This window comes from Camelina sativa, chromosome 19 (assembly GCF_030686135.1).
Source record: "Camelina sativa cultivar CO46 ecotype springtype chromosome 19, ASM3068613v1".
NCBI lineage: Eukaryota > Viridiplantae > Streptophyta > Magnoliopsida > Brassicales > Brassicaceae > Camelina > Camelina sativa.
The window spans coordinates 9943801-9970735 of NC_141898.1; the positions used below are offsets into that span (position 1 = coordinate 9943801).

Consider the following 26935-nt stretch of genomic DNA (forward strand, 5'->3'; position numbering starts at 1 on the left):
CATTTGGCACGGAAAGTTGCCATTTTTTTTAAAAGGGGATTTTCCTCCCAATACCCGTATAAATCTATCCGGCGCTGCCTATGGGTGGAACATCCCAAGAAGAACTCTTAATCAAGACAATGTCAAGATCGGTTAGCAGCGTGGAATCCCCGCTAGTTGGTAACGATGTGCCGATGTTCTCGAATGCCGAAGCTATTGAACGGGGAATGGCGTATTACCCGAACATCCGCGCTCCCTGGATGTTGATGTTCCACGTCAAACCGGAAGAAAGGCGCGAACTGGAGGAATTTCTTCATGAGGTGGAAGATCGCCATACGGAATATCGCGATCGTCTTGCCGCGTCAGAACAGGTACAGCGAGATCTGGTACTCAAACTCGAGATGCTGGAATCTCACCCAAAGGATTGGATTAGGAACGGGTTCGATAAGATAGAAATTGGATAATTAACTGTTACGCGCAGGGTTTAAGAAGCTTGTTGCCTCACTGTTTAGAAAAGAAACGATGGTTGTTTCCGACAGATTCAATGAGCTTCTCGAAAAGATTCTTGTGGAACACGAAAAGAAACTGGACGAGCATCATCATCAAGGTATGGACTTAATGGACGCGTTGTTGGTAGCTCACCGAAATGAAAAAGCAGAGCATAAGATCACAAGGAACCATATCAAGTCTGTTATCGCGGTAATTATTATGTTCATCCCTTCCAAGTAGTTTCATTGACAAATCAAAAACTGTTGTGCCTATACGATTAACGTTTTGCAAATACTGCAGGATCTTTTATTTGCAGACACTGATAACTCGGTGAAAACAACACAGTGGGCAATGGGGGAGATCATTAACAACCCTAACGTTCTTGAGAGACTGAGAGGAGAAATAGATTGCGTGGTGGGAAAAACAAGGTTGATTCAAGAAACAGATCTACAAAACCTGCCTTATTTGCAAGCTGTGGTAAAGGAAACGATAAGACTGCACCCGCCGGGTCCTTTCTTTGTAAGGTTCTCAAAAGAAGGGTGTAATATCAGAGGGTTTTACGTACCGGAGGAGACATCACTTGTTGTTAACGCTTATGCTGTGATGAGAGATCCTGAAACTTGGGAAGATCCACTTGTGTTTAAGCCAGAGAGGTTTTTAGCTTCAATAACAGAGAAAGAGGAGGAGAGAAGAGAGAAAGCAATCAAGTACATTCCTTTTGGAAGCGGGAGAAGAAGCTGTCCTGGAGAAAATCTAGCTTATGTCATTGTGGGAACTGCAATTGGAGTAATGGTGCAAGGGTTTGAGTGGAGGAGAATCAAAGATGAGAAGAAGATTAACATGGAAGAGGCTGTTGTAGGACTGAGCTTGACCATGGTTCATCCTCTTAAGATCACTCCTGTTTCTCGAACCTCAAACCCTTTAACTTTGTGAATCTGTTAAAACAAAGTTGTTCCTGAGTAAACAAGGAAGCTCTCTGCTTTGTGTGCCAAGTTTCCCGGTTTAGTTGTTAATTTTTTGGTTTAGTTTGTGAAACCGTAAATAATTATGAACAGCTCTTCGGTTTAAGTCATATATTATTGGTTCATATTCACCACCGACTTCAATTTCAATCAATCTTCTGATTTTGTTCTTTCTCCGATTCAAAAACCGTATCAGGCGAATAGATTTGAGAAAGCTTTTGCGTTCTCTTCTTCAACTACTCAATTGTGAGAGTCTGTGACATTGATTGCCCAGAAAGGAAGAAATATTCATATGTGAAGGGGTTTTCTAATTTGGATGAAAGGGTTTTTTTTTTTTTTTTTTCTACGGAGAATTTTTGGGTGATGAAGGAAAAATATTTAGATATTTCAAGTAGTTTATGGTTTGGTCATGGAGAGTGTAGTGTTCTCTAGAACAAATCGTTACTGATTTTGATAGTTTATGTATTTGTTCTTGTTGATTTTGTAAGGTAGGAGATTGAAAATTCTGGGCTTATATATCATTAAGCATTGTGTACTGTTGATTCATAAATTCCCTTTCTTTTGATTAAAATCAGAATATTGAGTCACTTTTGTTTTTTTTGGTCTCTCGGCTAAAAGGCGTTGACCACATAAAGTGTTGTTCTTTGGTGATTTTGTTGTGGTAGTCTCCGTTTTTTTTTTTACTTGAGAATCTTGAATCTGATTTCAGATAGGATTTGAGATACAAAGAGACAATGGTGACTCGGAAGCTGATTTCTCCAAGAGTTAAGCTCCATGGACTACCCAACATCCATTTTTTTTTATGCTTGGTCGGGCACTGTCTTGTCTTCCAAACACAAGAAGATGGATTGGGATTTAGACCACTTAAAATGTTCCTTCAGCCTAAAGTTAGTTTCCATAAAGTCGCGTCACACTGCTTAGCCTTGTGAACTTCTGTGAGCGGTAACATCTGCTTTATACGGTGAGATTGGAGTGGTCAAGCTACCCTATATTGGTGTATGTCTTGCGATTACTCCATTATACTTGTTGGTTACTTGTTGGGTTCCAATGTTTTTGGCTTCTTTCTATCCTATGTACTTGTTGTAGCTGCTTTGGAGTCGACCACAATATAAGTAATGTAGTGATTAGTTTTTTTGGTTGGATCAAATCCAGTAACATTTTTCTATCAAAACTTCTATCTTATTAGATTCTTAGTAGATACTGTATAAAAAACAATGACTAAAGTAAATGCCTATTGATAGAATAGTGAACCATCTTGGTCCCACTCTAGTAAACACTAAACACTAACCACGATGGATTATATACATTACTTTATGCACATAGGAATAGGATAGTTGATTCTTGATTAGCAAAAATCCTCTTTCTCATTATTCTCTTTCACCTTGGCAGAAATGATCATCGTTGACTTGCAAAACTGCTTCATTTTTATCCTCCTATGCCTCTTCTCACTACTCTGTTACTCTCTTATCTTCAGGGAACCAAAGTACCCTCGACTTGACTTTGATTTACCTCCGAGCCCTCCGTCTCTTCCGGTCATCGGTCATCTTCACCTTCTTCTCTCTGTTCTAGTCCACAGATCTTTACAGAAACTCTCCACCAAGTATGGATCTATTCTCTATCTCCGGGTCTTCAGTTTCCCTGTAGTCCTCGTCTCCTCAGCATCCATTGCTTATGAGATCTTCAGGGCACACGACGTTAACATCTCGTCTCGTGGCTTCCCTCCGACTGATGATTCCTTTTTCGCCGGATCTCTCAACTTCATCTCTGCTCCCTATGGAGATTACTGGAAGTTCATGAAGAAGCTCCTGGTTACGCACTTGCTTGGACCCCAGGCACTCGAGCGATCACGAGGAGTCCGTGCAGAGGAGCTAGATCGGTTTTACAAGAACCTGTTTGATAAGGCCGTGAATAAGGAGAGCGTGGATATCTGTGCGGGAGCGTTGAAGCTCAGTAACAATAGCACCTGCAAGATGATTATGGGGAGGAGCTGTTCAGAGGAGAATGGTGAAGCTCAGAGCGTCAGGGCTTTGGCTACCGAGATAGATGCTTTGACAAAGAAGATTTTGTTGGCAAACATGTTGCGCTCGGGGTTTAGAAAGCTTGTTTTAACACTGTTAAGAAGGGAAATGATGGATGTTTCCTGCAGATTTGATGAGCTGCTCGAAAGGATCCTTGTGGAACACGAAGAGAAACTAGACATGCATCAACAAGGTACGGACTTGATGGACGTGTTATTGGCCGCTTATCGGGATGAAAATGCAGAGCATAAGATCTCTAGGAACCATATCAAGTCGTTTTTCGCGGTAAATGTTCCTCTCATCAGGTGGTTTCAGTTAGAATACATAACTGTTCTGCTTAAGAAAAAACATTTTGCAACTGCAGGATCTCTTATTTGCAAGTACGGACACCTTGGTGCAAACAACACAGTGGGCAATGGCGGAGCTCATTAACAACCATAATGTTCTTGCGAGATTGAGAGGAGAAATTGATTCCGTTGTAGGAAAAACAAGATTGATTCAAGAATTTGATTTACCAATTCTCCCTGATTTGCAAGCGGTGGTCAAGGAAGTGCTAAGACTACACCCGCCGGGGCCTATCTTTGGAAGATTCTCTCAAGAAGGGTGTAGAGTCGGAGGGTTCTATGTACCGGAGAAAACAACCTTTATGGTTAATGCTTATGCTGTGATGAGAGATTCTGATTCTTGGGAAGATCCTGATGAGTTTAAACCAGAGAGGTTTCTAGCTTCGTCAAGGTCAGAGCAGGAGAAGGAGAGAAGAGAGCAAGCAATTAAGTACATTCCTTTCGGAAGCGGAAGGAGAAGCTGTCCTGGAGAAAATCTAGCTTATTTCTTTATTGGAACTGCGATTGGAGTGATGGTGCAGGGATTTGAGTGGAAAATCAAAGAAGAGAAAGTTAACATGGAAGAGGCTGTTGTAGGACTGAGCTTGACCATGGCTCATCCTCTTAAGATCATCCCTGTTTCTCGAACCTTAAGATCATTAACATAGAATCTGCAGAATAGGAGTTAATGTATCTTTGCTAAGTAATTAGGTAGCTCTGCTTTTTTATGTTTCAGCAGTGTCCGAGTTTTTTGGTTTAGTTTGGCTTATGTGTGGAACCTTAAACAATTGTGTGTTGTTCTTCGGTTTATTCGTGGATTATTTCGTATTTGTGGGGTTTATCTTTTCGAACTGCAATCAATATGTATTGTTTGTCACTGAACTCAGTTGAGGCCGCAACTGGCAAGGACCTCTTAATAAGGAAGCTTTGGTTTAGTTTCTTGATTTAAGCTTATTAGCTTTGGTTTACTGTAAGAAACCGGTAAACACTGCTAGTTTGTAATTTGTATATTGTTTTCTTCTCTTTTCTAGCTAGTATCCAAATAACTTCCGATCTCAGTATATATTATTGCTAAAGAAACATTTCAGATTCCCTTCATTTTAACGTTACATGTATGTCGTTATATACATAGAACAATAACTTAAGATCATGCCTTATATTCTTGAGATGATAGTACTCTGTTTCATCTACCTCTCACACTTTGAGCAAAAAATTGCAGCAATGATGACCGTTGACTTTCAAAACTGCTTCAGTTTCATACTCCTCCTCTGCTTCTTCTCACTCCTCTGTCACTCTCTCTTTTTCAAGAAACTAAAGGATCAGCAAGTTGGACATGATTTGCCTCCGAGCCCTCCGTCTCTTCCCATCATAGGCCATCTTCACCATCTCCTCTCTTCCCTAGCACACAAATCTTTACAGAAACTCTCATCCAAGTATGGACCTCTCCTATATCTCCGCATCTTCAACTTCCCTGTAGTCCTCGTCTCCTCGGCCTCCGTGGCTTACGAGATCTTCAAGGCCCATGACTTGAACATCTCGTCTCGTGACAACCCTCCAATCGACGAGTCTCTCTTAATCGGTTCTCCAGTCTTTGTGGGTGCTCCTTATGGAGATTATTGGAAGTTCATGAAGAAGCTCTTGGTTACAAAGCTGCTAGGGCCACAAGCACTCGAGCGGTCAAGAAGCGTCCGTTCGGATGAGCTAGAGCGGTTTTACACAAGCCTGCTCGATAAGGCGATGAAGAAGGAGAGTGTTGAGATTTGTAAGGAAGCAACAAAACTCATTATCAACAGCATCTGCAGGATGAGCATGGGGAGGAGTTTTTCAGAAGAGAGTGGTGACGCAGAGAGAGTTAGAGGTTTGGTCACTGAGTTAGATGGCTTGACGAAGAAGGTTTTGTTGGTAAACATATTGCTTTGGCCGCTAGAGAAGCTTGGAATCTCACTGTTTAAAAAGGAGATAATGTATGTTTCCGACAGCTTTGATGAGATACTTGAGAGAGTTCTTGTGGAACATGAAGAGAAACCAAACAAGCAACAAGGTAACGACCTGATGCATGCGTTGTTGGAAGCTTATGCAGACGAAAACTCAGAGCATAAGATCACTAGGAACCACATCAAGTCGATGTTCGTGGTAATCAAATGTTCTTCTCATTAGTTGTGGATTCATTAAAACTCGAAAAAAACATTTCTGACTAACAAACGTTTGAAACTTACAGGAGCTTTTCCTTGGAGGCACTGATACCTCAGCGCAAACTATACAATGGACAATGGCTGAAATAACTAACAACCCTAACATTCTTAAGAGATTGAGAGAAGAAATCGATTTGGTTGTAGGGAAGACAAAGTTGATTCAAGAAACAGATCTACCGAAGCTCCCTTACTTGGAATATGTAGTCAAAGAAGGGCTAAGATTACACCCACCATTGCCTCTCGTGGTAAGAACGTTCCAAAGAAGTTGTGAGATCAAAGGGAACTACGTACCCGAGAAGACAACACTTGTAGTTAATGCTTATGCTGTGATGAGAGACCCTAGCTCTTGGGAAGATCCTGGTGAGTTTAAGCCAGAGAGGTTTCTTTTAGGGAAAGAGGATGAGAGGAGAAGAGCCCTGAAGCACATTGCTTTCGGAAGCGGAAGGAGAGGCTGTCCTGGATCAAATCTAGCTTCTATTTTCATAGGTACCGTAATTGGAACGATGGTGCAGTGCTTTGAATGGAGAATTAAAGGAGATAAGGTCAAAATGGATGAGGCTGGAGGACTCAACTTGACCAGGGCTCATCCCCTGAAGTTGACTCCTATTCCTCGGACCAAACCTTTCATTTTCTAACCTGCAGTTTCCAAATTCGTAATTTACATGACGCTGTAGAAGAATCAATCACACACTATATTCTCTGTATGGTATTAATTAACCAAACGTTTCCCGGTTCAAATCGGTTTAGCTTTGGTTTGTTATTATTTTAACGGTTTACAATATCAAAACCGCAATTAATATTGTGATCAGAATCATTGTCCCGTTGTGTCTTCTTGTTGTTGTCATCTCTTTGGGTCTCTTCAGTATTTTTCCTGAATCTTGTGAGAGATGAAATTGTATCGGAGAGTCTCGTTTGCTTTTTTTTTTTTTTTTTTTCTCTGGCACAGTCGTTATCGCTGGTGAATATTAGGTGGTTGTCGTTGGCCATCTTGAAATTGGTGAATTTTAGGTCGATTTTGTTTTTTACTTGTTGGTTCAATTGCGTGTCGTAGCTCGTTTCGATTCTTATGGTTTGCTTCAGGTTGGTTGTTCTTTGTTAATGGGTTATCAGAAATTAATAATCTTTATATTTATATATAAAAATTGGACTTAGGAGTTTGTTAATTAGGGGCTTATGAATGTCTTCTGATAGCTTTTGACAAATTATATGATGTCTTGGGAAGCCGATTACTATAGGACTTTATGGTTACTGTCCACAATTCAATTTTTTTCTTTTTCTTTTTGGTCTCCCTTTACAATTGAAAATTTTGGTATTTTCAGTAAAACTTGGTTCGGTTTCGAGTAGTTTGGCTGCTGCAAAAATGTTTTCAGGAGGCATCATTATTACTGGTTTTATCTCAGTGTCTCTACTTCTTCATTTGATTAAAGGACAGGCTGTGTCTTCTGGAAGAAGATGTTAAACATTTTCTTCTAATCTTTCTCTGTTAGGTATACATATATAGGAGTTAATTTGGTATCGCATTCCCTAGTGCTCTCTGGACTCAAACTGTTAGGTTCATGGACACCCTAACGGTGTCAACGCAGTTATAGACTTCATCAATAGTTGGTTTTTGCAGTAAAAAAATACTCTGATATTAGCAGCTTCTTAGTTCTCTGCTAGACTATATTGTACAAGCTTCTAGTACTGATTTTCTATTCTCTGTCACTACTGCTTTGAGGCAGCTTTGGATTCTGGTCAAGAATCTAGATATGACCACAAGTATCCAAAAGCGTTCTGATAAAATGTATATTACTTAAAAAAACTCTAGATTCCTTCATACCACCTACTTCCAAAAACTATAGTATATTTTAAGTAATGAGCATAAACACTAATATAGATCATACATATATATTCGTAGATTCTTGGGACAATAATTCTCTGGTTAAGTGATGAGCATAGACAATATTATCGGTCATACATATATTGGTAGATTCTTGGGATGATAATACTCTGGTTTCATTTACCTTGTCACTTTGAGCAACAATGGCAGCACTCAGCGTTGACTTTCAAAACTGCTTCATCATAATCCTCCTATGCCTCTTCTCACTCCTCTGCTACTGTTTCATCTTCAAGAAACCTAAGTACTCACGGCTTGACCCCTATGGCTGTGATTTGCCTCCAAGCCCTCCATCACTTCCGATCATAGGCCATTCTCACCTTCTCCTCTCTTCCCTAGCTCACAAATCTTTACAGAAACTCTCATCCAAGTATGGACCTCTCCTCCATCTCCGCGTCTTCAACTTCCCTGTAGTCCTTGTCTCCTCGTCCTCCATGGCCTACGAGATCTTTAAGGCTCATGACTTGAACATCTCGTCTCGCGACAACCCCTCAATCGACGATTCCATCTTGATTGGATCTTCTGTCTTTGGTAGTGCTCCTTATGGAGATTATTTTAAGTTCATGAAAAAGCTCCTGGTTACTAAGCTGCTCGGACCACAGGCACTTGAGCGGTCACGAGGCATCCGTGCGAGTGAGCTAGAGCGGTTTCATTCAAACCTTCTTGATAAAGCGATGAAGAAGGAGAGTGTTGAGATTGGTAAGGAAGCAACAAAGATCATCAACAACAGCCTCTGGAGGATGAGCATGGGGAGAAGTTTTTCAGAGGAGAATGGTGAGGCTGAGAGAATCAGGGGATTGGTTACTGAGTTAGATGGCTTGACAAAAAAGGTTTTGTTTGCAACTTTGCTGCGCAAGCCCCTTGAGAAGCTTGGAATCTCTTTGTTTAAAAAGGAGATCATGTGTGTTTCCAACAGCTTTGACGAGGTGCTGGAGAGGGTTCTTGCGGAACATGAACAGAAACTGGATGAGCATCAAGATAGGGACATGGTCGATGTGTTGTTGGCAGCTTGTGGAGATGAGAACGCAGAGCATAAGATTTCCAGGAACCACATCAAGGCGTTTTTCGTGGTAAATGTTCATCTCATTAAGCTGATTTCATTTGAGGATATATCAAAATTGTTGTTACTAAGAAACATTTTGTAACTGCAGGAGCTTTTATTTGCAGGTACTGATACCTCAGCACAATCAATTCAGTGGACAATGGCAGAGATCATTAGCAACCCCAACATTTTTGAGAGATTGAGAGAAGAAATTGATTCTGTGGTTGGAAAAACAAGGCTGATTCAAGAAACTGATCTACCAAAGCTCCCCTATTTGCAAGCGGTGGTTAAGGAAGGATTGAGATTGCACCCGCCATTGCCTCTCTTTGTAAGGACGTTCCAAGAAGGGTGTAAGATTGGAGGTTTCTACGTACCAGAAAAGACAACACTTGTTGGTAATGCGTATGTTATGATGAGAGATCCGAATGTCTGGGAAGACCCTGAGGAGTTTAAACCAGAGCGGTTTCTACCTTCTTCAAGATTAGGACAAGAAGATGAAAGACGAGAGCAAGCGCTTAAGTACATTCCTTTCGGTAGTGGAAGGAGAGGCTGTCCTGGCTCAAATCTGGGTTATATCTTTATTGAAACCGCAGTTGGATTGATGGTGCAATGCTTTGACTGGAGGATCAAAGGAGACAAGGTTAACATGGATGAGGCTGGAGGACTAAACTTGTCCATGGCTCATCCCCTGAAGTGCAATCCTGTTCCTCGAAGTTAACCTTTACTTGCTAATCTGCGATGCCAAGTTCGTAATTTGATCAGATGTCTCAGAACTCGCAGACAAAGAAGGGTCCTGAATTTCGTTAAACTGGTAAGAAAAAAATGCTCTAAGTTGTTATTGTCTCAGTTTCTACCGATTTGTTTAATTTCCTGGGTTATTTGATAATCATGCTTTACTGTATGGACTATGAATTGTATGTACATGGTTTTGTATGGAATTTTCCATTTTCTGAATATAAATAAATTAGAAACTTCTCTATTTTTGCCTCTTGTTCGTAAGAGTTTCTTGAATCTCTTGAGCGTAGATATACTATTAGACAATAGAGATACTCAGCTCTCATTTTGCCTTCGGTTTGTATCGTTGCATGGTTCATATACTCTGAGTCTCTGACTTTATCTTCCAACCTTTTTACTTTCTCGAATTCAGTTGCGTTGCATAGAGCAGTTTGATTCTTCTATCTGCTTGACTTATGTTGTTTTATGTCTCGATCAGTTCAATCATCTGTTTCCCTCACTCTTGAATTCATCTTAAGATTGGTGAGTTCTAAGGTAGATGCTTCTTTTCTCTGTTTCGATTTGGTTTCATAGAGCAGTTCAATTCTAGAATTTTCGTGATGCAGGTTGTTCTTCGTTTAGATTGGTAGAAATTTTCCATATTCCAACGCAATTCTTATGCCTCAGGGATCTGTTTGATTAGCTGTTTAAATTTTTATTGAACCTGATTTATTACTGTGTTACATGGCATACTTGGTTGATCCCAAGGGAGATTAAATTATAACCCATGAATGGTTTTGTGACTTTTATTGGGGTTGCTAGACTACAAAAGAAGATAATTTCACTTGTGTAATGTTCTGTTTGGGGTTTTAGATAAGAACGAGATTTACAAAAGGCAGTTTTTTACGAACTGGTAAAGTGACAAACAAAGAATACTGTAATTTCAAAAATTGTGAGTCTTTATGTTTTGTTTTGATTCTTAATTGGTAGCAGTTGAGTTACTTATGAGTGTTACGGCACAGTGGCAGTCTACTTCTATCTTGAGAATCTGGAATTTGCTTGTTCTGATAGCTAGTTCGTTGGTGTAAAGTAGTGTTCGTTCTCATGACCATGAGGTAGATTCTGCTGATGAAAGGGGGAAATAGATATGTTGGTTACGTGTAAATTAGCTATCAGTAATCCAGACTTGAGTGCACTTTCCAATAGATACTTTGTCTTGCTAATTGAGTGTTTCTTATGTCAGAGACTTGGAAAAATAACATAATTTATTGCCATAAAATTTGCGTATTTCACATGCACATTTCTTTATATACAAGACTCATAACATACACGTATAGCCTTATGTGTCAAATTCTCTTTTTCACTTATTTAATGATCATTATGGTCACGAGTGTCAAGGAACTTCTGATCCGAAACGTTTCTTGTTTTAAAAATAGTTACTTTCATATTTCCATTGTTTACATTCTTCAAGAATGAAAACATATTTCTTAAATTGAAACAACACCATTCATAGATTATTTATTGATAAGAGAGGATACTCTGTTTCATCTGCCTCATCGTTTTGAGAAACAATGGCAGCAGTATTGATTGTCGACTTTGAAAACTGCTTCATCTTTATGTTCCTCTGCTTCCTTTTCTTACTCCTATGTTACCCTCTCTTCTTCAAGAAACTAAAGAGCTCACAGGCTGGCTTTGATTTGCCTCCAAGCCCTCCTTCTCTGCCAATCATTGGTCATCTTCACTTGCTCCTCTCTACTCTAACCCACAAGTCCTTACAGAAACTCTCCTTCAAATATGGATCTCTCCTCCATCTCTGCATCTTCAATTTCCCTGTGTTATTTGTTTCATCGGTTTCTGTGGCATACGAGATCTTCAGGGCACATGATGTGAACATCTCTTTTCGAGGAAACCCCCCAATCGGTGAGTCCCTCTTGGTCGGATCTTCTGGATTTTTCACCGCTCCTTATGGAGACTACTGGAAGTTCATGAAGAAGCTAATGGTCACGAAACTACTTGGACCTCAGGCACTAGAGCGGTCACAACGCATCCGTGCAGATGAGCTAGAACGGTTTTACACGAGTCTGTTTGATAAGGCAATGAAGAACGAGAGCGTTGAGATTAGTAAGGAAGCAATGAAGCTCATTAACAATAGCATCTGCAAGATGATTATGGGGAGGAGTTGTTCTGAGGAGAATGGTGAGGCGGAGAGAGTTAGAGGCTTGGTGACGGAGTCAACTGCATTGACAAAGAAGATTTTCATGGCAAACATGTTGCACAGGCCCCTTAAGAAGCTCGGAATCACACTGTTCAAAAAGGAGATAATGAGTGTTTCCTGCAGATTCAATGAAGTGCTGGATAGGATTCTTGAGGAACATGGAGAGAAACTTGACGAAGATCAAGAAATGGACATGATAAGCGTGTTGTTGGCAGCTTACCGGGACAATAATGCAGAGTGTAAGATCACTAGGAACCAAATTAAGTCGTTGTTCGTGGTAATAGGCAGATTCATCTATATTTCCAAAAATAACACTTATTGATTGTCTTTGTATTTTTCAACTGCAGGATCTTGTTGTTGCAGGCACTGACACTTCGAGACATGCAACACAGTGGACAATGGCAGAGATTATAAACAACCCTAAGGTTCTTGAGATCTTAAGACAAGAAATCGATTCCGTTGTAGGGAGAACAAGGTTGGTTCAAGAAACAGATCTACCAAACCTCCCTTACTTGCAAGCGATTGTTAAGGAAGGACTGAGACTGCACCCACCAGGGCCTCTCTTTGCAAGGACGGCCCGTGAAAGGTGTATGATCGGAGGGTTTCACGTACAGGAGAAGACACCACTAGTTAATTAATGCTTATGCTGTGATGAGAGATCCTGATTTTTGGGAAGAGCCTAATGAGTTTAAGCCAGAGAGGTTTCTAGGAACAGGAAAAGAAGACAAGAGAGAACACGCACTCAAGTACATTCCTTTTGGTAGCGGAAGGAGAGGCTGCCCTGGAGTAAATCTAGCTTACATTCTTGTTTGAACAGCGATTGGGGTGATGGTGCAATGCTTTGACTGGAAAATCAAAGGAGGAGATAAGGTTAATATGGAAGAGTCTTGTGGAGCATTGGTCTTGACTATGGCTAACCCACTTAACTGCATTCCTGTTGCTCGAACCCGGGACCTGCGTAGTGTAGCGAGATGAACTTAAAATTAAGACTTTAACTTTTCTTTTATTTCTTTTATTTTATGTAATAAACAACATTGAAGATGAATATGAATATCAAAGAAAGTATAAAGAGTGATTTATTATTATCCTCTATTAAGTCAAAGTTTTCTTTTAATTTTTTTCGATTATAACTATAATTTTAAACATAATAATTTTGTTCAAATTAAATCTTCGTAACTGCGTCAACTATTATCTCTCACCTAATAACCAATCATTTGTTTTTTTTTTGAAATATGATAAGAAAAGAAGAGAAAAAGAATCCTACAACGGTCGAGTAAAGTAGATCCGAGAATGAATAGATAATATCAAAGTTTGAATCTTTAATTTTATCATTACTTTTTTTTTTTTTTTTTTTTTCATTTCCCTCTCCTTCAAATTTTGAATCTTTCACTCGTCGTCGTCGTCGTCTCTCTCTCCCATTCTCTCTTTCTCTCAACAATCACCCGATCTCGCAAGCTGCTGTGTCATTTTGGGTAGCTATGGCAGACAATCGCTTCACCGGAGCCTTACCCACTTCCTCTAAATGGAGTTTCCTTCCCAAATCCGTATCAGCCCATTTGAACCCTAGATCGGACATCGAAAACTTCCCTCCTCACGACCCGAACATCCACACTCCGCGAGATCGATCCATCTCTAAATCATTCAATCGCCGAGGTGAAGTTTCATCGTCTCGGGTAAGTGAATAGGAATTGCGTGATTCTTTTCTATTGTTTCCCCTAACGGGTTCGAGTCTTGTTGATTGAATTGTGTGATTCTTTTCAGAGAAAGGGAGTGTCGGCTGTGAAACTTCGGAATGAAGTGGAAGAAGAAGAAGAAGAAGCCTTGAATCCACATGTAAAGGTTGGTTCTTTCTAATCTTGGAGAATCCTTTTGCTCGGATTTTTCTAAGGAAATTAAGAGCCTTTTGCTTTTCTTTCCTCATAAAAAATTGGGGGTTCTAAGTTCTAACTCAATTTTTTTGTATATCAAAAAGGTTGTGGTGAGGATTAAACCTACAAAGGAGTATTGCTGGAAAGTTAAAAAAGTTTCCAATGATTCCTATTCTGTTAAGGATCGCCAGTTTACATTTGATTCTGTTCTCGACTCTATTCTAAATCAGGTTCGACTCATCTGGATAAGTTTCTTTTAGGGTGACGATAAAGGACTTATCTTTTCTTGTATTGTGTTTTTGTCTGACTTGTTTATTACTTGGTGATGATGCCAGGATGATGTATTTCAACAAGTAGGTGTTCCTTTGGTTCGGGATGCATTATCAGGTTACAACACTAGTGTGCTATCATATGGACAGGTATTGAAATGATTGTTTTTTTTTTTAAAGCTACTGAAACCAGTTGATCACTATACGAAGTTGAAAATATATTATTCTTTTGTTTGGATTTTCTTAGAATGCAAGTGGGAAGACCTATACAATGTGGGGTCCTGCAGGTTCAATGCTTGAGGATCCTTCTCCTAAAGGCGAGCAAGGACTCGCGCCTAGAATCTTTCAGATGCTGTTTTCTGAAATCCAGAGAGTAAGTTATGCTTCTTAATATTTGCTAAAAGGTTTTGTTTTATTGTGAGAGTTAGGATTCGTTGGTTCATTAATGAGCGTCATCCTTTTGCCAATTATGCAGGAGAAGATGAAGTCCGCAGGAAAAGAAGTGAACTATCAGTGCCGTTGTTCCTTTCTTGAGGTAATTTCCAAACCCATATGAAGGATTCTTTCTTTTGACAAAATATGCTTTTAGAATTTGCTGACTTAGATTGCTCAATCTTTTCCTGCAGATATACAATGGACAAATCAGTGATTTGATTGATCAAACCCAGAGAAACCTTAAGGTTAGCTTCACTAGTATACAGTTTTCTTCCCATTGTTAATCTTTGTTGAGTGTAAGTTTTTGATTATTTATTGTCTCGTACGGCAGATAAAGGATGATACAAAGAATGGTATTTATGTCGAGAAGTTGACCGAGGAATATGTAGATAGCTACGAGGATGTTGCTCAAATACTGATGAAGGTATCATGCCAGCTTCATCTATTAAGTATTCTAAGTTATGAACTTATGAATATATTATGTATAGCGTTTCACTATATCTTGGAAACCGCTATTTGCTTCTGTTGATGAAGTAATCATTTCTCCACTGATTCCAACTCTATATCCCATGTTCCGGTGTGCACTTTATTCTGCTTTACAGGGACTTTCAAGCAGAAAAGTTGGAGCAACTAGCACAAGTTTTCAAAGTTCTCGATCACACGTCATATTTTCTTTCATTGTCGAGTCTTGGAATAAGGTATACTCATATTTTGACTATCTTTTCGTATTCCAATCTGACGAGCGAATGATCAAATACTATCTGCGCACAGGGAGCCTCATCAAGATGTTTCAATACTACCAGAACAAGCAGGATCAACCTTGTTGATCTTGCTGGAGTGGGAACAAACGTACGTGACGCTACTAAGCATTGTGTGGAGGAAGAAAAGTTCTTGAAGAAGTCTCTGTCTGAGCTCGGGTATAACTTTATGAACTCCCTGTGTTAGCATCCAGAATAGGGAACATAAGATCGACAACTTCGTTAGTGTTCTATTAACATTTTCATTCTTAACTATTGGTGCAGCCATGTTGTAAACGCTCTGGCGAAAAACGTTCACCCTGGAATATCCGATCGCAGTCTACATAAAACTTCATGCTTGACGCATTTGTTGCAAGAATCTCTTGGTGGAAATTCAAAACTCACTATCCTGTGCAACATTTTTCCGAGCGACAAGTATTTTTCTTACCTTGTTATCACTAATTAGTTAAATCTAAACATAATAGCCTGATGGTACCAAGTATTAAGATTCAATCAATACAATGATCTTGTTAACATTCAAATTAATGCTAAATATGCTGAAAGAATAAAGCTCAAAACACTTAAGCATCTTAATGACAGGATGCACACTAGATGTACTAATAGAGCTCGTTTTTGTAACACAGAGACACAAAAAGAACGATGAGCACCCTTAGATTTGGTGAGCGGGCTAAAGCCATGGGAAACAAGCCAATGATAAATGAGATCTCGGAAGAAGATGTGAATGATTTGAGTGACCAGATTCGTCTGCTAAAGGTAATATCCTCTTCCACCAACACCATTCCCTTTTTTATCTTTCGGTTTTCAAAGTTGGATGTCATTCAAATATCATTTACAACCATTTTTTCAGGAAGAACTGACAAGAGCCAAAGCCGATATTTGTCATACTGTTGGGAGTAAAAACGATTATTTTGGAGCTAAGAATGCACGTGAAAGCTTGAATCAACTAAGAGTCAGTCTTAACCGCTCTTTGATGCTGCCAAAAATTGATAATGACGAGGAAGAGATAACAGTTGATGAAGATGATGTAAAGGAACTGCATCAGCAGATCAAGTCCTTGCGTGGTTCATTCAACCAGAAACTAAAGAACCTCCCTGTCAGCAGAGAGTCAGTCAGCTCTTCGTTTGTAACAGCATTCGACGAATCAGAGCTTGTGGACGATGATGAGATTTGTTCAGAAGCTGAAAATAAAGATTTTGGTGAATCTTTGAAAGAACATGACGAAGACAGTGCAGATACAGTAAATAAATCAAGGACAAAGGAATTTGCATTGGAAAACCACATTTCAGTCATTCCCTGCCGTCAATCCTTAATCTTGCAAGAACCAATCCAGTCAGAGTCACCTAAAATCAGAGACTCTTTAAGGAAGAGCATAGCTCTCTCTTCATCATGTCTCAGGAATCAGAATAGCCTGGGGCAGAGCATAAAGTCCACCTATTTTGCAGAGAGCCAACATATCAGATCATCTTTACGCGGAAGCACGATATTCGCAGGTTCTACAGAGTCTCTAGCTGCAAGTCTGCGGAGAGGCTTGGATATTATTGACAATCCGCTAAACCCTTCATCAAACCGATGCTCAGTTTCTTTGTCTTCTGATAATTTGACCATGCAACCTCCTACAGAGATACCACAGGATGATAAATCTTTAACAGATGATCGACTACCTCTGTCGCCACTCTGTTCTTCCTGCAGACTTTGCAGCTCCAAATTATCAAGTGTAGTTGAGGGAGTAAGTATAACAAGTGATATAGCAGATAAAGTATGTTTTATAGATTTTAGAAAAAATGACAGCTATCCTGAAGCTAATATTGTTGTTTTTATTGTGAATCAGGATGGATATCATATGGAAGGGTTTATTGAGAAACAGCAAAAGCTTGAAAAATTGTGCACAGAGCAAGCAGCCAAGATTGAACAGCTGACGCGCCTGGTAACCCAATTTCTGTGTCTTATGTCTATTGAAAACTTGAATCACACATATGGTTAAGCAGTCTGGTTACTAAATTATATATTCTTCAGGTAGAGCAACACAAGCTTCAAACTGAGGATGAAACAGAAGAACTTGTGGGAGCAAGTAATGGAGAACGAATTCCTTCTGCAAATGAAAACCAGGTTGGTACTTACTTCAGCTTATTCTGACCATATCGATAGTGAAAAAATATGAGAGATTGTAACATATATCCCAATTAAATGGTTCTGCAGCATCGCAGCTGTAATGATGTTGTTGAGAGTGGCCAAGCAGAAGTCATAAATGAAAAATATGACGTAAAACAAATCCCGGATGACGACTCCAAAAAGACAGACTTTGATATTGGCGAGAAGGAGGCATTACTCAAAGAAATTGAAGATCTGAAAGCCAAGTTGCAGACGCCTGTAACCATGTCCACTGACAAACTGAGGTCATCTCTGTTGGCTCGTTCATTTCAACTCCGCAACAAGACTTCTGAAAAAGATATAGAAGAAGAAAGACTCAAGTGCACAGAAATGGAAAGCGAGTGGATATCATTGACCAATGAACTCAGAATTGAGATTGAAACTCAACGTACGCGTGCAGAGAAAGCTGAAGCACAGCTTAAACAAGAGAAACTATCTTCTGAGGAGTTAGAGGATGCACTTCGAAGATCTGTTCTAGGTCATGCCAGGTTTGTTGAACACTACACAGAGCTACAAGAGAAGTACAACGACTTAGGATCAAAGCATAAAGCAACATTGGAATGGATAACAGAGTTGAAGAAGGCAGTAGCAAAGGCTGGAAAAAAGGGTTGCGGTTCTCGTTTCGCTAAGTCACTTGCTACTGAGCTCTCAGCTCTTAGAGTAGAAAGAGAACGAGAAAGGGATTTGTTGAAGAGAGAAAACGTAAGCCTCAAGATACAACTAAGGAATACTGCTGAAGCTGTCCATACTGCTGGAGAAGTTCTTGTCAGACTCAGAGAAGCCGAACAATCAGCATCAGCTGCTGAGGTAACAAAACAAAATTTTCAAATACTAACTGATGACAACCATATATGGTTTGTGAGTATGACATTGTTCTCTGAGTTTTGGCCTCTCACTATGAACATATTTGGTTGCAGGAAAAGTTCAATGAAGCAGAAGAAGAAAACGAGAAGCTAAAGAAGAAAATGGAAAAGTTGAAGAGGAGACGCAAGTTGGAAGTGGCAACAATAAAAAAGAATCTAAAGCAAAACACGTTACCAGAATCTGCATTGCAGCCACTAAATCAGAAGAACTCAGCTATCGAGGAAGAAGGAATGTAGAAACATATACCACAGTGCATAACTTGAAGACCCTTCTTGGATCTGATTGGTATATACACACACACACCTTGATTCTGCTTATTTTTCCACTTGGTGCTAATAATAATATTCTGATGTCCTTTTTTTTCACAAGGCAATTTGTTTTTGGCTTTTTCCCCGTTGAACTATTTGTTCCACTGTATTTGATTTGAATAATCTTGTTTGTGGCGTGCAGACTTGGTAATTCATTTTTTTTATTTGTTATCTTGCAAATCCAAAAGAAAATCTTACGAGATATAAAGACTTTGATTGACGAGAATCCTCTTTTGCCAAATCGACGGTGGCTTACTTTTTGTTAAAATAAAATCCGCTTGGCTCACCAAAAAAAAAAAAAAAAAAAACTCAGATGATGTATGAGTGCCGTAGTGGTAAAGAAATTGGAAAGTTTTTGTGTATATGGAATATTTCTAGTTATAATTTTATATACGATTACTAAACTAAAAGGCAATAAATCTCTACATTATGGAAACAAAAATATACGGACAAATAAAAGAGGAAACTAAATCATAGAAGCTAATCAAGCTCATCTAATCGTTCCAATTATCATCTAAGATTTACACAGAGCTCTAGAAGAAACTCAGAACGATGCAGGCTACTCTATTGGTAAGTAATTCTCAGTTTTAATACATCTTTTTCCAATAAATAATCTATACTTTTCTTGATCCTCCTCTAATATTTCCAGCGTAACTTTATGAACAGACATGTGTTTTTGGTGTGAATATTGCACTCAAAGGTTACGAAAAGATGTTAAATAAAATCTACCAGGGTATTGGAGGTAATTAAAGAACTTTGACTCTTGAAGATTTTCTTGTCAATTAATTACACAAGACTAATTAAAACTGTGTTGTCATTCTCTGAAACATGAAAGGTTTAAAGCTCGATGTGTCAAACTGGTTGGTATATCTACGGGGAGAAGTTGATCCTATAGTATTCATTAAGAAATTGTATGTAGCGAGAAGGTACGTTGAGCTTTTCCGAATTGATTATGGATATGAAGAGAATCCACAAGGAACCCGGAGACCAAATTCCCACTTCATGGTTTGTTATATTTCTCACAACTTCTTTCCTTTTTCACTACTTCCAGTAATTCTCAATGGTTTTAAATTTAACATCGTGTGTTTTTGGCTTCTGCAGAGATGTTGCTTCGAGCTTAACACGTTAGAAATAAGTTGGTATAAGAAAATCATAGGAGCTTTGAAGACCATCCAAGGTTCAGTATTTTTCTCTAGCTAGATCATCAATTTTTGGACAAAAATGTTTTAGGTTTTTGTTTAGTTTTGATTCATGTGGGTTTGGTTTCAGGTGTATCATTTACCTTAGACGCACAACCAGCTATGGGATATCCGATGGCATATTTATGTGGGAACATTGAAATTGGAGTGCTCATGAAGATGCTCGTGAAGACAGGGATTGAACTGTCGGCAATGGAATATGGCGTCGAGTATAAAGATGCGAACTTAAACCCACCCCCCAAACTTGAGGCTCCTCCTGCAAACGGAACTGAGACACAGCCCGCAAAAGACACGGTGCCTCCTACACCTAAGGTTGTTAGTACATCATTAACGGAACACAAACAAGTCATATACAAGAAGCCTCGTGGTTTTAGACGGTTATTTTGTAAATAAAATCATGTCGTCATTAGAACCATAGTATCATTGTTTTGGAGACCAAAGAAAGGATCATTAAATAACACGTTTGAATGCAATTATTTTTTATTTGTAGATGACGTTTAAATACGTAAGAAGATAAATAATGTTTAATACGAAAGAAGAAATATATATAGAACAAACGTTATCGTGCAAGCAGCCAACGTGACTCGACGCTGATATATATTATAACATATTCAATTTTTGCTCGCTTGGCAATGAAATGGGTTTGTTATTACTGATTAGTACTATTTTTTAGTGCCTCGTTTGAGTGCAATTATTCTTAATTATGTTTGTTGATAATCTTTCGTTCGAAAGAAAGAAATATAATGTTTTCATACATAACGATCACATGTCAAGTATGTTAAGTAGTAATGCATTTGTTTAGATTAGTTACGTTCTCAATTTCAGTCAGTCACATGGGAGTAATAAATGATAATTTTGATTACTTTTCTCATTGTGATTATAACAGTGCAGTGATGATGTTTGAGATTTGACCAAAAGTGTATGTAGAACACATGTTATCGTGCAAGCAGCCAGCTTTCCGAAGGTGACTCGACGCTATTATAGTTGAACTCATATTAATTACAACTTAAAACGACAGATACGCATATATATATGGTCTCGCGCTGTGTTATACGTAAAATTAAACCCTAAGGAAATCAATACATACGCGTACGATTAATTTATTAATTAAACCCCAAACTCATTCACCATATAAATATGGTATCAGTATTCCAAGTTTTTTTCTAAAATTCAAACCAATATAGCCAAATATGGATACTCTTGAAGCTCTTGTTTACACTCTCATCTCCTTCTTCCTCTCTCTCCAACTCTTGTTCTGGAGATTCCGGCCACGTTACACTGAAGTTACGTCTACGTTGAGGCTGAACCGCCACCTTAACATCCGCAGCCGTCTGACTTCTTCCAAAAGCTATAAGTTTGAGTTCATGTCTTATATGGCCAATAAGGCTAAGTCCGTCAATAAAGCACTAGAAGAGGCCGTTCCTCTCCGCGAGCCAGTACTCAAGATCCATGAGGCTATGAGGTATACGCTTCTCTCGGATGGCAAACGCGTAAGACCAATGCTTTGCTTAGCTGCATGCGAGCTCGTGGGCGGACATGAGTCAACCGCAATGGCTGCTGCGTGTGGGGTTGAGATGCTCCACGCGTCGTCTCTCATCCTAGACGACCTCCCTTGCATGGACAACGACAGCCTCCGCCGTGGGAAACCCACTAACCATATAGTCTTTGGAGAAGGTATAGCCATATTAGCTTCTGATGCGCTCATAGCTTTGGCTGTCCAAAAGGCCGCCACATTAACCTTGTTGGACGTTCCTCCAGAGAGGGTTCTCAGGACCGTTCAGGAGATGGTGAAAGCAGTGGGGACGGAGGGGCTTGTTGCAGGTCAAGCGGCGGATTTGGCTGGAGAAGGTATGAGCGCTGATAGCAACACCGGACTAGAGCATCTTGAGTTTATACATATTCATAAAACGGCGGCGTTGCTTGAAGCCGCAGCTGTCACGGGAGCTATAGTGGGAGGTGGGTCGGATGAAGAAATAGAGAAGCTTAGGAGTTACGCAAGATGCATTGGGTTGATGTTTCAGTTGGTGGATGATGTGCTTGACGTGACCAAGTCATCGGACGAGTTGGGAAAGACTGCAGGTAAAGATTTGATCGCCGAAAAGCTAACGTATCCGAGACTGATGGGAGTGGAGAAATCGAGGGAATATGCAGAGCGATTGAACAGAGAAGCTCGGGAACATCTTCAAGGGTTTGATTTAGACAAGGTGGCTCCTTTGTTGTCTCTCGCTGATTACATTCTCAACAGACAAAACTGACACTATTGCTCATCAAAAGCTTAACAACAAAAATTTGTGTCCAATGAAAAGTATGATAACAAGAATTCAAAATTTGGATACGTAAAAAGAAAGCAATAAAACACACGAGACCCATATACAAACTTAGGCCTCATTCTACGTAATGGCTAACGGTCTTCACTTGTCCCTTTGGATGCAATCACGAAAGCAGGATAAATTGGGGTTTCCATCAATTTGTACTATATATTTCGCATACAATAATTCTGAAATTTCTATATGCACCTGCTAAACTAGTTGAAACTATATATAAACTAAAAATAAAGAGATAAATAAGACAAATTAAAGATTTTTCTTATTCTTGATTGAGTTGTTGATGCTACTTTTTTCGTCAATGAACTTTCCAGTTTCGGAGATTGTTAATGAGAAATCTTGAGAGAACATGTGAATGTTAACCACTTCGAACTTATTATAATTAATTATATACTCCCTTTGTATTAGAAAGGATGATTTTATAAGATTTTCACAAAGATTAAGAAAATAATCAATGTTTAGTCATAAATGTATTTTTATTTATAATAACATATTTTTTATAATTATTAATCAATAGTAGTTCATTAAAATTTTAAATTGTCAATTAATGAATCTTGAGATCTACAAATTTCATATCATTAACTAATAAAAAATACAGAAGATCAATCTTTGTGATACAAGATAAATTTATAAAACATCATCTATTCTAATACAGAGTAAGTATTGATTAATACTTTATTATTATTTTTTTTTTTATCAGCTATTGATTAGTACTTTAGTAGTAACAATTCATGGATTATGCTTGGTTTAATTTTTTACTTAAATTCATGTTTGAATTATACTCCTTTATTGTTTTCCTCAATTATTCTACTGAAACGTAAATATCAAACGGAATTAAAAATATTTTTCTTTTGCGTTTTGCATACAATAATTGCTTTCGCAATTTCTGTACGATGTATTAATGTTTAAGAAAGAGAGAGAAAATTAGTGTTTTTTTATTAAAGCTCACATGTTAAGTAGTAAATGCAACAGTAATTATATGCATTTGCATACTAGTGAAACATGAGAGTAGTTAATGACAACTTTGTTTTTCCCTTATAATAATGTTAGCGTGCAAGCCAACAGTTTTGTAAACGACACCCAACGTGCCCCGGCGCTATGAATCCATATACGATCCACATGATAATATTACAACTTACAACGAGAGTAAGCTGTTTTTCATTGTGTTACGTAATTCAATTGCTTCAAAAATCAGTAACTGTGATTTATTTACTAATTTAGGAAACTCGTCCACTATAAATATGGTATCAACATAGCGATTAAAAACGAACAAACCAAAGCCAAAGATGGAAAATAAAGAAGCACTTGTTTGCACTTTCATCTCCATCTTCATCTCTCTCCAGTTCTTGTTTTGGAGATTTCTAAGGCCGCGTTTCAACGCCCGCCAGACCCGCCACCTTGATCCGCCCAGCCACACCATGACTGCTGAAAGCTATGAATCAGAGTTCTTGTCTTATATGATCCGCAAATCTAAGCTTGTCAATAAGGCACTCGACGAGGCTGTTCCACTCTGCCAGCCGCCAGTACTGAAGATCCGTGAGGCCATGAGGTACACGCTACTCTCGGGCGGGAAACGCATTAGGCCAATGCTTTGTCTGGCTGCATGTGAGCTCGTGGGTGGGAAAGAGTCAACCGCAATGCCTGCCGCATGTGCGATTGAGATGATCCATGCCTCATCACTCATCCAAGACGATCTACCTTGTATGGACGATGACAGCCTCCGCCGCGGAAAACCCACAAATCATAAAGTATTTGGCGAAAATATAGCCATCTTGGCAGTTGATGCGTTCATAGCTTTGGCCATCAAGCACACTGTGGAATCCACCTCTTTGGACGTTCATCCAAGGAGAGTTCTCCGAGCCGTTCTAGAGATGGCGAAAGGCATTGGAACGGAAGGGCTCGTTGCGGGTCAAGCGGCGGATTTGGCTGGAGAAGGAATGAGCTTTGATAATAATGAAGTGGGTTTAAAGCATCTTGAGTTTATACACGTACATAAAACGGCGGCGTTGCTTGAAGCGGCAGCTGTTATGGGAGGTATAGTGGGAGGTGGGTCTGATGAAGAAATCGAAAGCCTTAGGAGTTACGCGAGATGCGTTGGGTTGATGTTTCAGGTGGTGGATGATGTGCTTGATGTGACCAAGTCCTCGGAAGAGCTCGGGAAAACAGCCGGTAAAGATTTGATCTCGGAAAAGCTAACGTATCCCAAGGTAATGGGAGTGGAGAAGTCGAGAGAATATGCTGACAAGTTGAACAGAGAAGCTCGGGAACATCTTAAAACGTTTGATCCAGACAAGGCAGCTCCGTTGCTGTTTCTTGCTGATTACGTTGTCAACAGACAAAACTGACGTGCGTCTTAAAACTCCTTTATTTGTTGTTTCCTATTTCAGCATCGATGTAACCTAATAAACCGGGTAAACCAAAAACTCAGTTTTAGTTCATGTAAACCATTCAAATTTAATTTGGTTTAGTTTTTGGTTAAACCGGATAAACGAAGTAAGTCGTCTTCTTCATATGCAGTAGTAGTGTCAATCATCTTTTGCTCTGTTCTTGCCTGTAGATGTGCATCTCAATCTCTCCATTATCATGCTCTCTTGATATATTCTTAGGTTTCTGGTAATCTCCAGAAATGGGTTCTTCTTCAGAAACGGAAAGCGAAAGCAGAGGTTTTCAAAACCCAGATTGGGAAACAGAGTTTAATCGATTCGAGGATTCGATTTCGTCTGGTTCGGCTCCAGTTCGAGTAAGATCCATTATAAAGTTATCAGATTTAGCGACTCTAGTACCCCGAGAGTTATATACCTCGAGCAATTCCGATCCTCGCCGGTCTTCTTCGTGTCTCCGATGATCCCAATCGTTCCGTTCAAGCTGCCGCCGCGCATTGCTTGAAACGTATCGCATGTCGCGGCGGTGAGGATGGCGGGTTTGCGGTTACGATGGGGAGGTGTGGTGTGATTGCTAGCTTGTTAGGGTTGTTACTCGAGGCGAATACTAGTAATAATGGTGATGTGTTCCGGAGGATTTGGGTGAAGTGTTTGTGGAGTTTAGTCACTTTTGGATCTTCGATTCGAGTTGGTTTGGCTAGGTTAGGTGGTTTAGAGATTGTGATTCGTGAGTTGAATAATTGGGAAGATAATGGGAGTAGATGGTATTTGTTAGAGATCCTTAGTGCTTTGACGACGATACGTGAGAGCAGACGTGTTCTTGTTCATTCTGGAGGGCTTAAGTTTCTTGTTGAAGCTGCTAAAGTTGGGAACTTGGCGTCCAGAGAGAGAGCTTGTCATGCAATCGGATTGATCGGTGTTACTAGACGAGCTCGGCGAATGTTGGTTGAAGCAGGAGTGATTACTGCACTTGTGGATCTATATCGCGATGGGGATAATAAGGCAAAGCTTTTAGCTGGTAATGCCTTAGGGATCATATCTGCTCAGACGGAGTACATTAGGCCTGTTACTGAAGCTGGTTCCATTCCTTTGTACGTTGAGCTTCTCTCAGGACAAGATCCAATGGGGAAAGATATTGCAGAGGATGTGTTCTGTATATTAGCTGTAGCTGAGGGTAATGCTGTTTTGATAGCGGAACAACTTGTGAGGATCTTGAGAGAAGGTGATAACGAAGCCAAGTTGGCGGCTTCTGATGTGCTATGGGATCTTGCAGGTTATAGGCATTCTGTATCTGTTATCAGAGAGTCTGGCGCAATTCCTTTGCTGGTCGAGCTTTTGAGAGATGGATCCCTTGAGTTCAGAGAGAGGATTTCTGGAGCTATCTCTCAGTTGAGTTATAATGAGAATGACCGCGAGGCCTTTTCTGATTCCCGTATGATACCGATTCTGATTGAATGGTTGGGGGATGAGTCGGAAGAGCTCAGGGATAACGCAGCTGAGGCACTTATTAATTTCTCTGAAGACCAAGAGCATTATGCTAGAGTGCATGAGGCAATAAGCCATCTTTCAGAGTATGCAGAGCAGACTTGCTAGAATCAGAGCTTCCCATGAACTAATGGTTCGGTCAATGCGAAGGGTCACAGTCGAACATCTTGCCCGTGATCCAGATCTGTTTTGATGTATATGTTTATAATCTGACTTTGAAAAAAAGTTGTTTGATTTGCAATTTTGTTTTTGATACGTTTTGTATACACATGTACTAATAAAAGTCTAAAAGATATCAACTTTTGAATGGTTTTGGAATCTTCATCTTCAGTCTTCTTTTATATGATTCTGCATCCAGTGGTTGGACCATAAGAGTCGTACACAATTTTATATATCTCAGGCCTAGGCTGCTCGTTGTGAACCACAGGACATTGAGCGATGCAGCAATGCGGTGTAACGGACTTTTCATCGACTTGTGGCTTCTTCTCCGGCTTTACTACTTCAAGAGTCTCTAAAGTTGCGAAACATGCTTTCTTCCTCAACTCAATTACCAAACGAGCCGCATCAACATCCTTTCCAACCACGACAAGCTCGTCATCAAATTCTCCTTCCACAGCCACTGAGGTTACACCTGCGATTCCAAGATACAATTGTATAAAAGTTTCAACTTTTTAACCATTAGAAAACCAACCATTCTCGGATTAAAACTTTGAATTTGTTTGACACACTTGCCATTTGCAACTACAGCTGTTTGCATTGCTTTCTTCCTGCATTTGTCACTGTTCTCCAACAAAACCAACCACAAAAACCCATGAGTCAAGAGAAGAAACAGATCAAGAACCAAAACGTCCATGATTATCGAAATAAAATGAAGAGACTTTAGGAAAACAACAAAAATTAGCACCTTCATTGTCCTGACGAAGCTTTGTATCTCTCTAAAGGGTTTATTTTTAAAGAATCGAAGCCAAACTTCCTCAGATAGGAGTTAAGAGTCCCAAACCCTAGGCACAATGGGTCTCCTGACGAAGCTTCTACACACTGAGTTTCAGAGAGAGAGAGAGAGAGAGTAGACGTTAACGAATTCTA

General features: G+C 39.6%; 5 protein-coding genes and 6 pseudogenes across 15 annotated transcripts; 10 read left to right on the top strand and 1 right to left on the bottom strand.

The window, feature by feature from the left end:
* The first annotated feature begins 454 nt into the window (after positions 1–454).
* On the top strand, positions 455–1540 carry LOC104767668 (cytochrome P450 705A22-like). Its single transcript, XM_087502963.1, has 2 exons — positions 455–678; positions 769–1540. The coding sequence occupies exons 1-2, from the start codon at positions 502–504 to the stop codon at positions 1399–1401; spliced, it is 810 nt and encodes a 269-aa protein (XP_087359089.1). The 5' UTR covers positions 455–501; the 3' UTR covers positions 1402–1540.
* Positions 1541–1563: 23 nt separating this feature from the next.
* Positions 1564–4710, top strand: LOC104765890 (cytochrome P450 705A22). 3 transcript variants are annotated; one of them, XM_019241427.2, is made up of 3 exons: positions 1564–2426; positions 2905–3733; positions 3813–4710. In XM_019241427.2, exons 2-3 carry the CDS (start codon positions 3224–3226, stop codon positions 4437–4439), a joined length of 1137 nt encoding a protein of 378 aa, XP_019096972.1. In that variant the 5' UTR covers positions 1564–2426; positions 2905–3223; the 3' UTR covers positions 4440–4710. The 3 variants fall into 3 exon arrangements, with proteins under 3 accessions (XP_019096972.1, XP_019096973.1, XP_010487979.1); XM_019241428.2 differs by having other exon boundaries at positions 1564–2391; XM_010489677.3 differs by lacking the exon at positions 1564–2426 and having other exon boundaries at positions 2698–3733.
* A 135-nt stretch (positions 4711–4845) lies between these two features.
* On the top strand, positions 4846–6793 carry LOC109124922 (cytochrome P450 705A20-like; annotated as a pseudogene). Its single transcript, XR_015591152.1, has 2 exons — positions 4846–5904; positions 5990–6793. The product of XR_015591152.1 is annotated as a cytochrome P450 705A20-like (transcript).
* Positions 6794–6796: 3 nt separating this feature from the next.
* LOC104765891 (cytochrome P450 705A20-like) lies at positions 6797–9860 on the top strand (annotated as a pseudogene). The gene is made up of 2 exons (XR_015591153.1): positions 6797–8909; positions 8991–9860. The product of XR_015591153.1 is annotated as a cytochrome P450 705A20-like (transcript).
* Positions 9861–11041: 1181 nt separating this feature from the next.
* On the top strand, positions 11042–12895 carry LOC104765892 (cytochrome P450 705A5-like; annotated as a pseudogene). The gene is made up of 2 exons (XR_015591154.1): positions 11042–12087; positions 12158–12895. The product of XR_015591154.1 is annotated as a cytochrome P450 705A5-like (transcript).
* A 70-nt stretch (positions 12896–12965) lies between these two features.
* On the top strand, positions 12966–18631 carry LOC104765893 (kinesin-like protein KIN-12F). Its single transcript, XM_010489681.3, has 17 exons — positions 12966–13483; positions 13572–13649; positions 13783–13908; positions 14014–14097; positions 14195–14320; positions 14423–14482; positions 14574–14627; positions 14714–14806; positions 14985–15080; positions 15154–15299; positions 15405–15554; positions 15764–15893; positions 15988–16866; positions 16969–17064; positions 17154–17246; positions 17337–18095; positions 18206–18631. The coding sequence occupies exons 1-17, from the start codon at positions 13289–13291 to the stop codon at positions 18386–18388; spliced, it is 3348 nt and encodes a 1115-aa protein (XP_010487983.2). The 5' UTR covers positions 12966–13288; the 3' UTR covers positions 18389–18631.
* LOC104765894 (geranylgeranyl pyrophosphate synthase 10, mitochondrial) lies at positions 15348–22015 on the top strand. Of its 4 annotated transcripts, none has more exons than XM_087502432.1 (2): positions 15348–15365; positions 21015–22015. In XM_087502432.1, exon 2 carries the CDS (start codon positions 21024–21026, stop codon positions 21912–21914), a length of 891 nt encoding a protein of 296 aa, XP_087358558.1. In that variant the 5' UTR covers positions 15348–15365; positions 21015–21023; the 3' UTR covers positions 21915–22015. The 4 variants fall into 4 exon arrangements, with proteins under 4 accessions (XP_087358558.1, XP_010487985.2, XP_019097072.2 ...); XM_010489683.2 differs by lacking the exon at positions 15348–15365 and adding an exon at positions 20541–20549; XM_019241527.2 differs by lacking the exon at positions 15348–15365 and having other exon boundaries at positions 20850–21507; positions 21592–22015.
* LOC104767670 (uncharacterized) lies at positions 19013–20052 on the top strand. Its single transcript, XM_087501046.1, has 5 exons — positions 19013–19030; positions 19127–19202; positions 19296–19465; positions 19562–19637; positions 19730–20052. Exons 1-5 carry the CDS (start codon positions 19013–19015, stop codon positions 20050–20052), a joined length of 663 nt encoding a protein of 220 aa, XP_087357172.1.
* Positions 22016–23256: 1241 nt separating the features above from the next.
* Positions 23257–26173, top strand: LOC104765895 (geranylgeranyl pyrophosphate synthase 10, mitochondrial pseudogene; annotated as a pseudogene). Its single transcript, XR_015591332.1, has one exon. The product of XR_015591332.1 is annotated as a geranylgeranyl pyrophosphate synthase 10, mitochondrial pseudogene (transcript).
* Positions 24610–26173, top strand: LOC104767671 (uncharacterized; annotated as a pseudogene).
* LOC147920377 (heavy metal-associated isoprenylated plant protein 47 pseudogene) lies at positions 25207–26702 on the bottom strand (annotated as a pseudogene). Its single transcript, XR_015590796.1, has 2 exons — positions 26582–26702; positions 25207–26480 (listed from the first exon to the last, which is right to left on the bottom strand). The product of XR_015590796.1 is annotated as a heavy metal-associated isoprenylated plant protein 47 pseudogene (transcript).
* Positions 26703–26935: the final 233 nt, after the last annotated feature.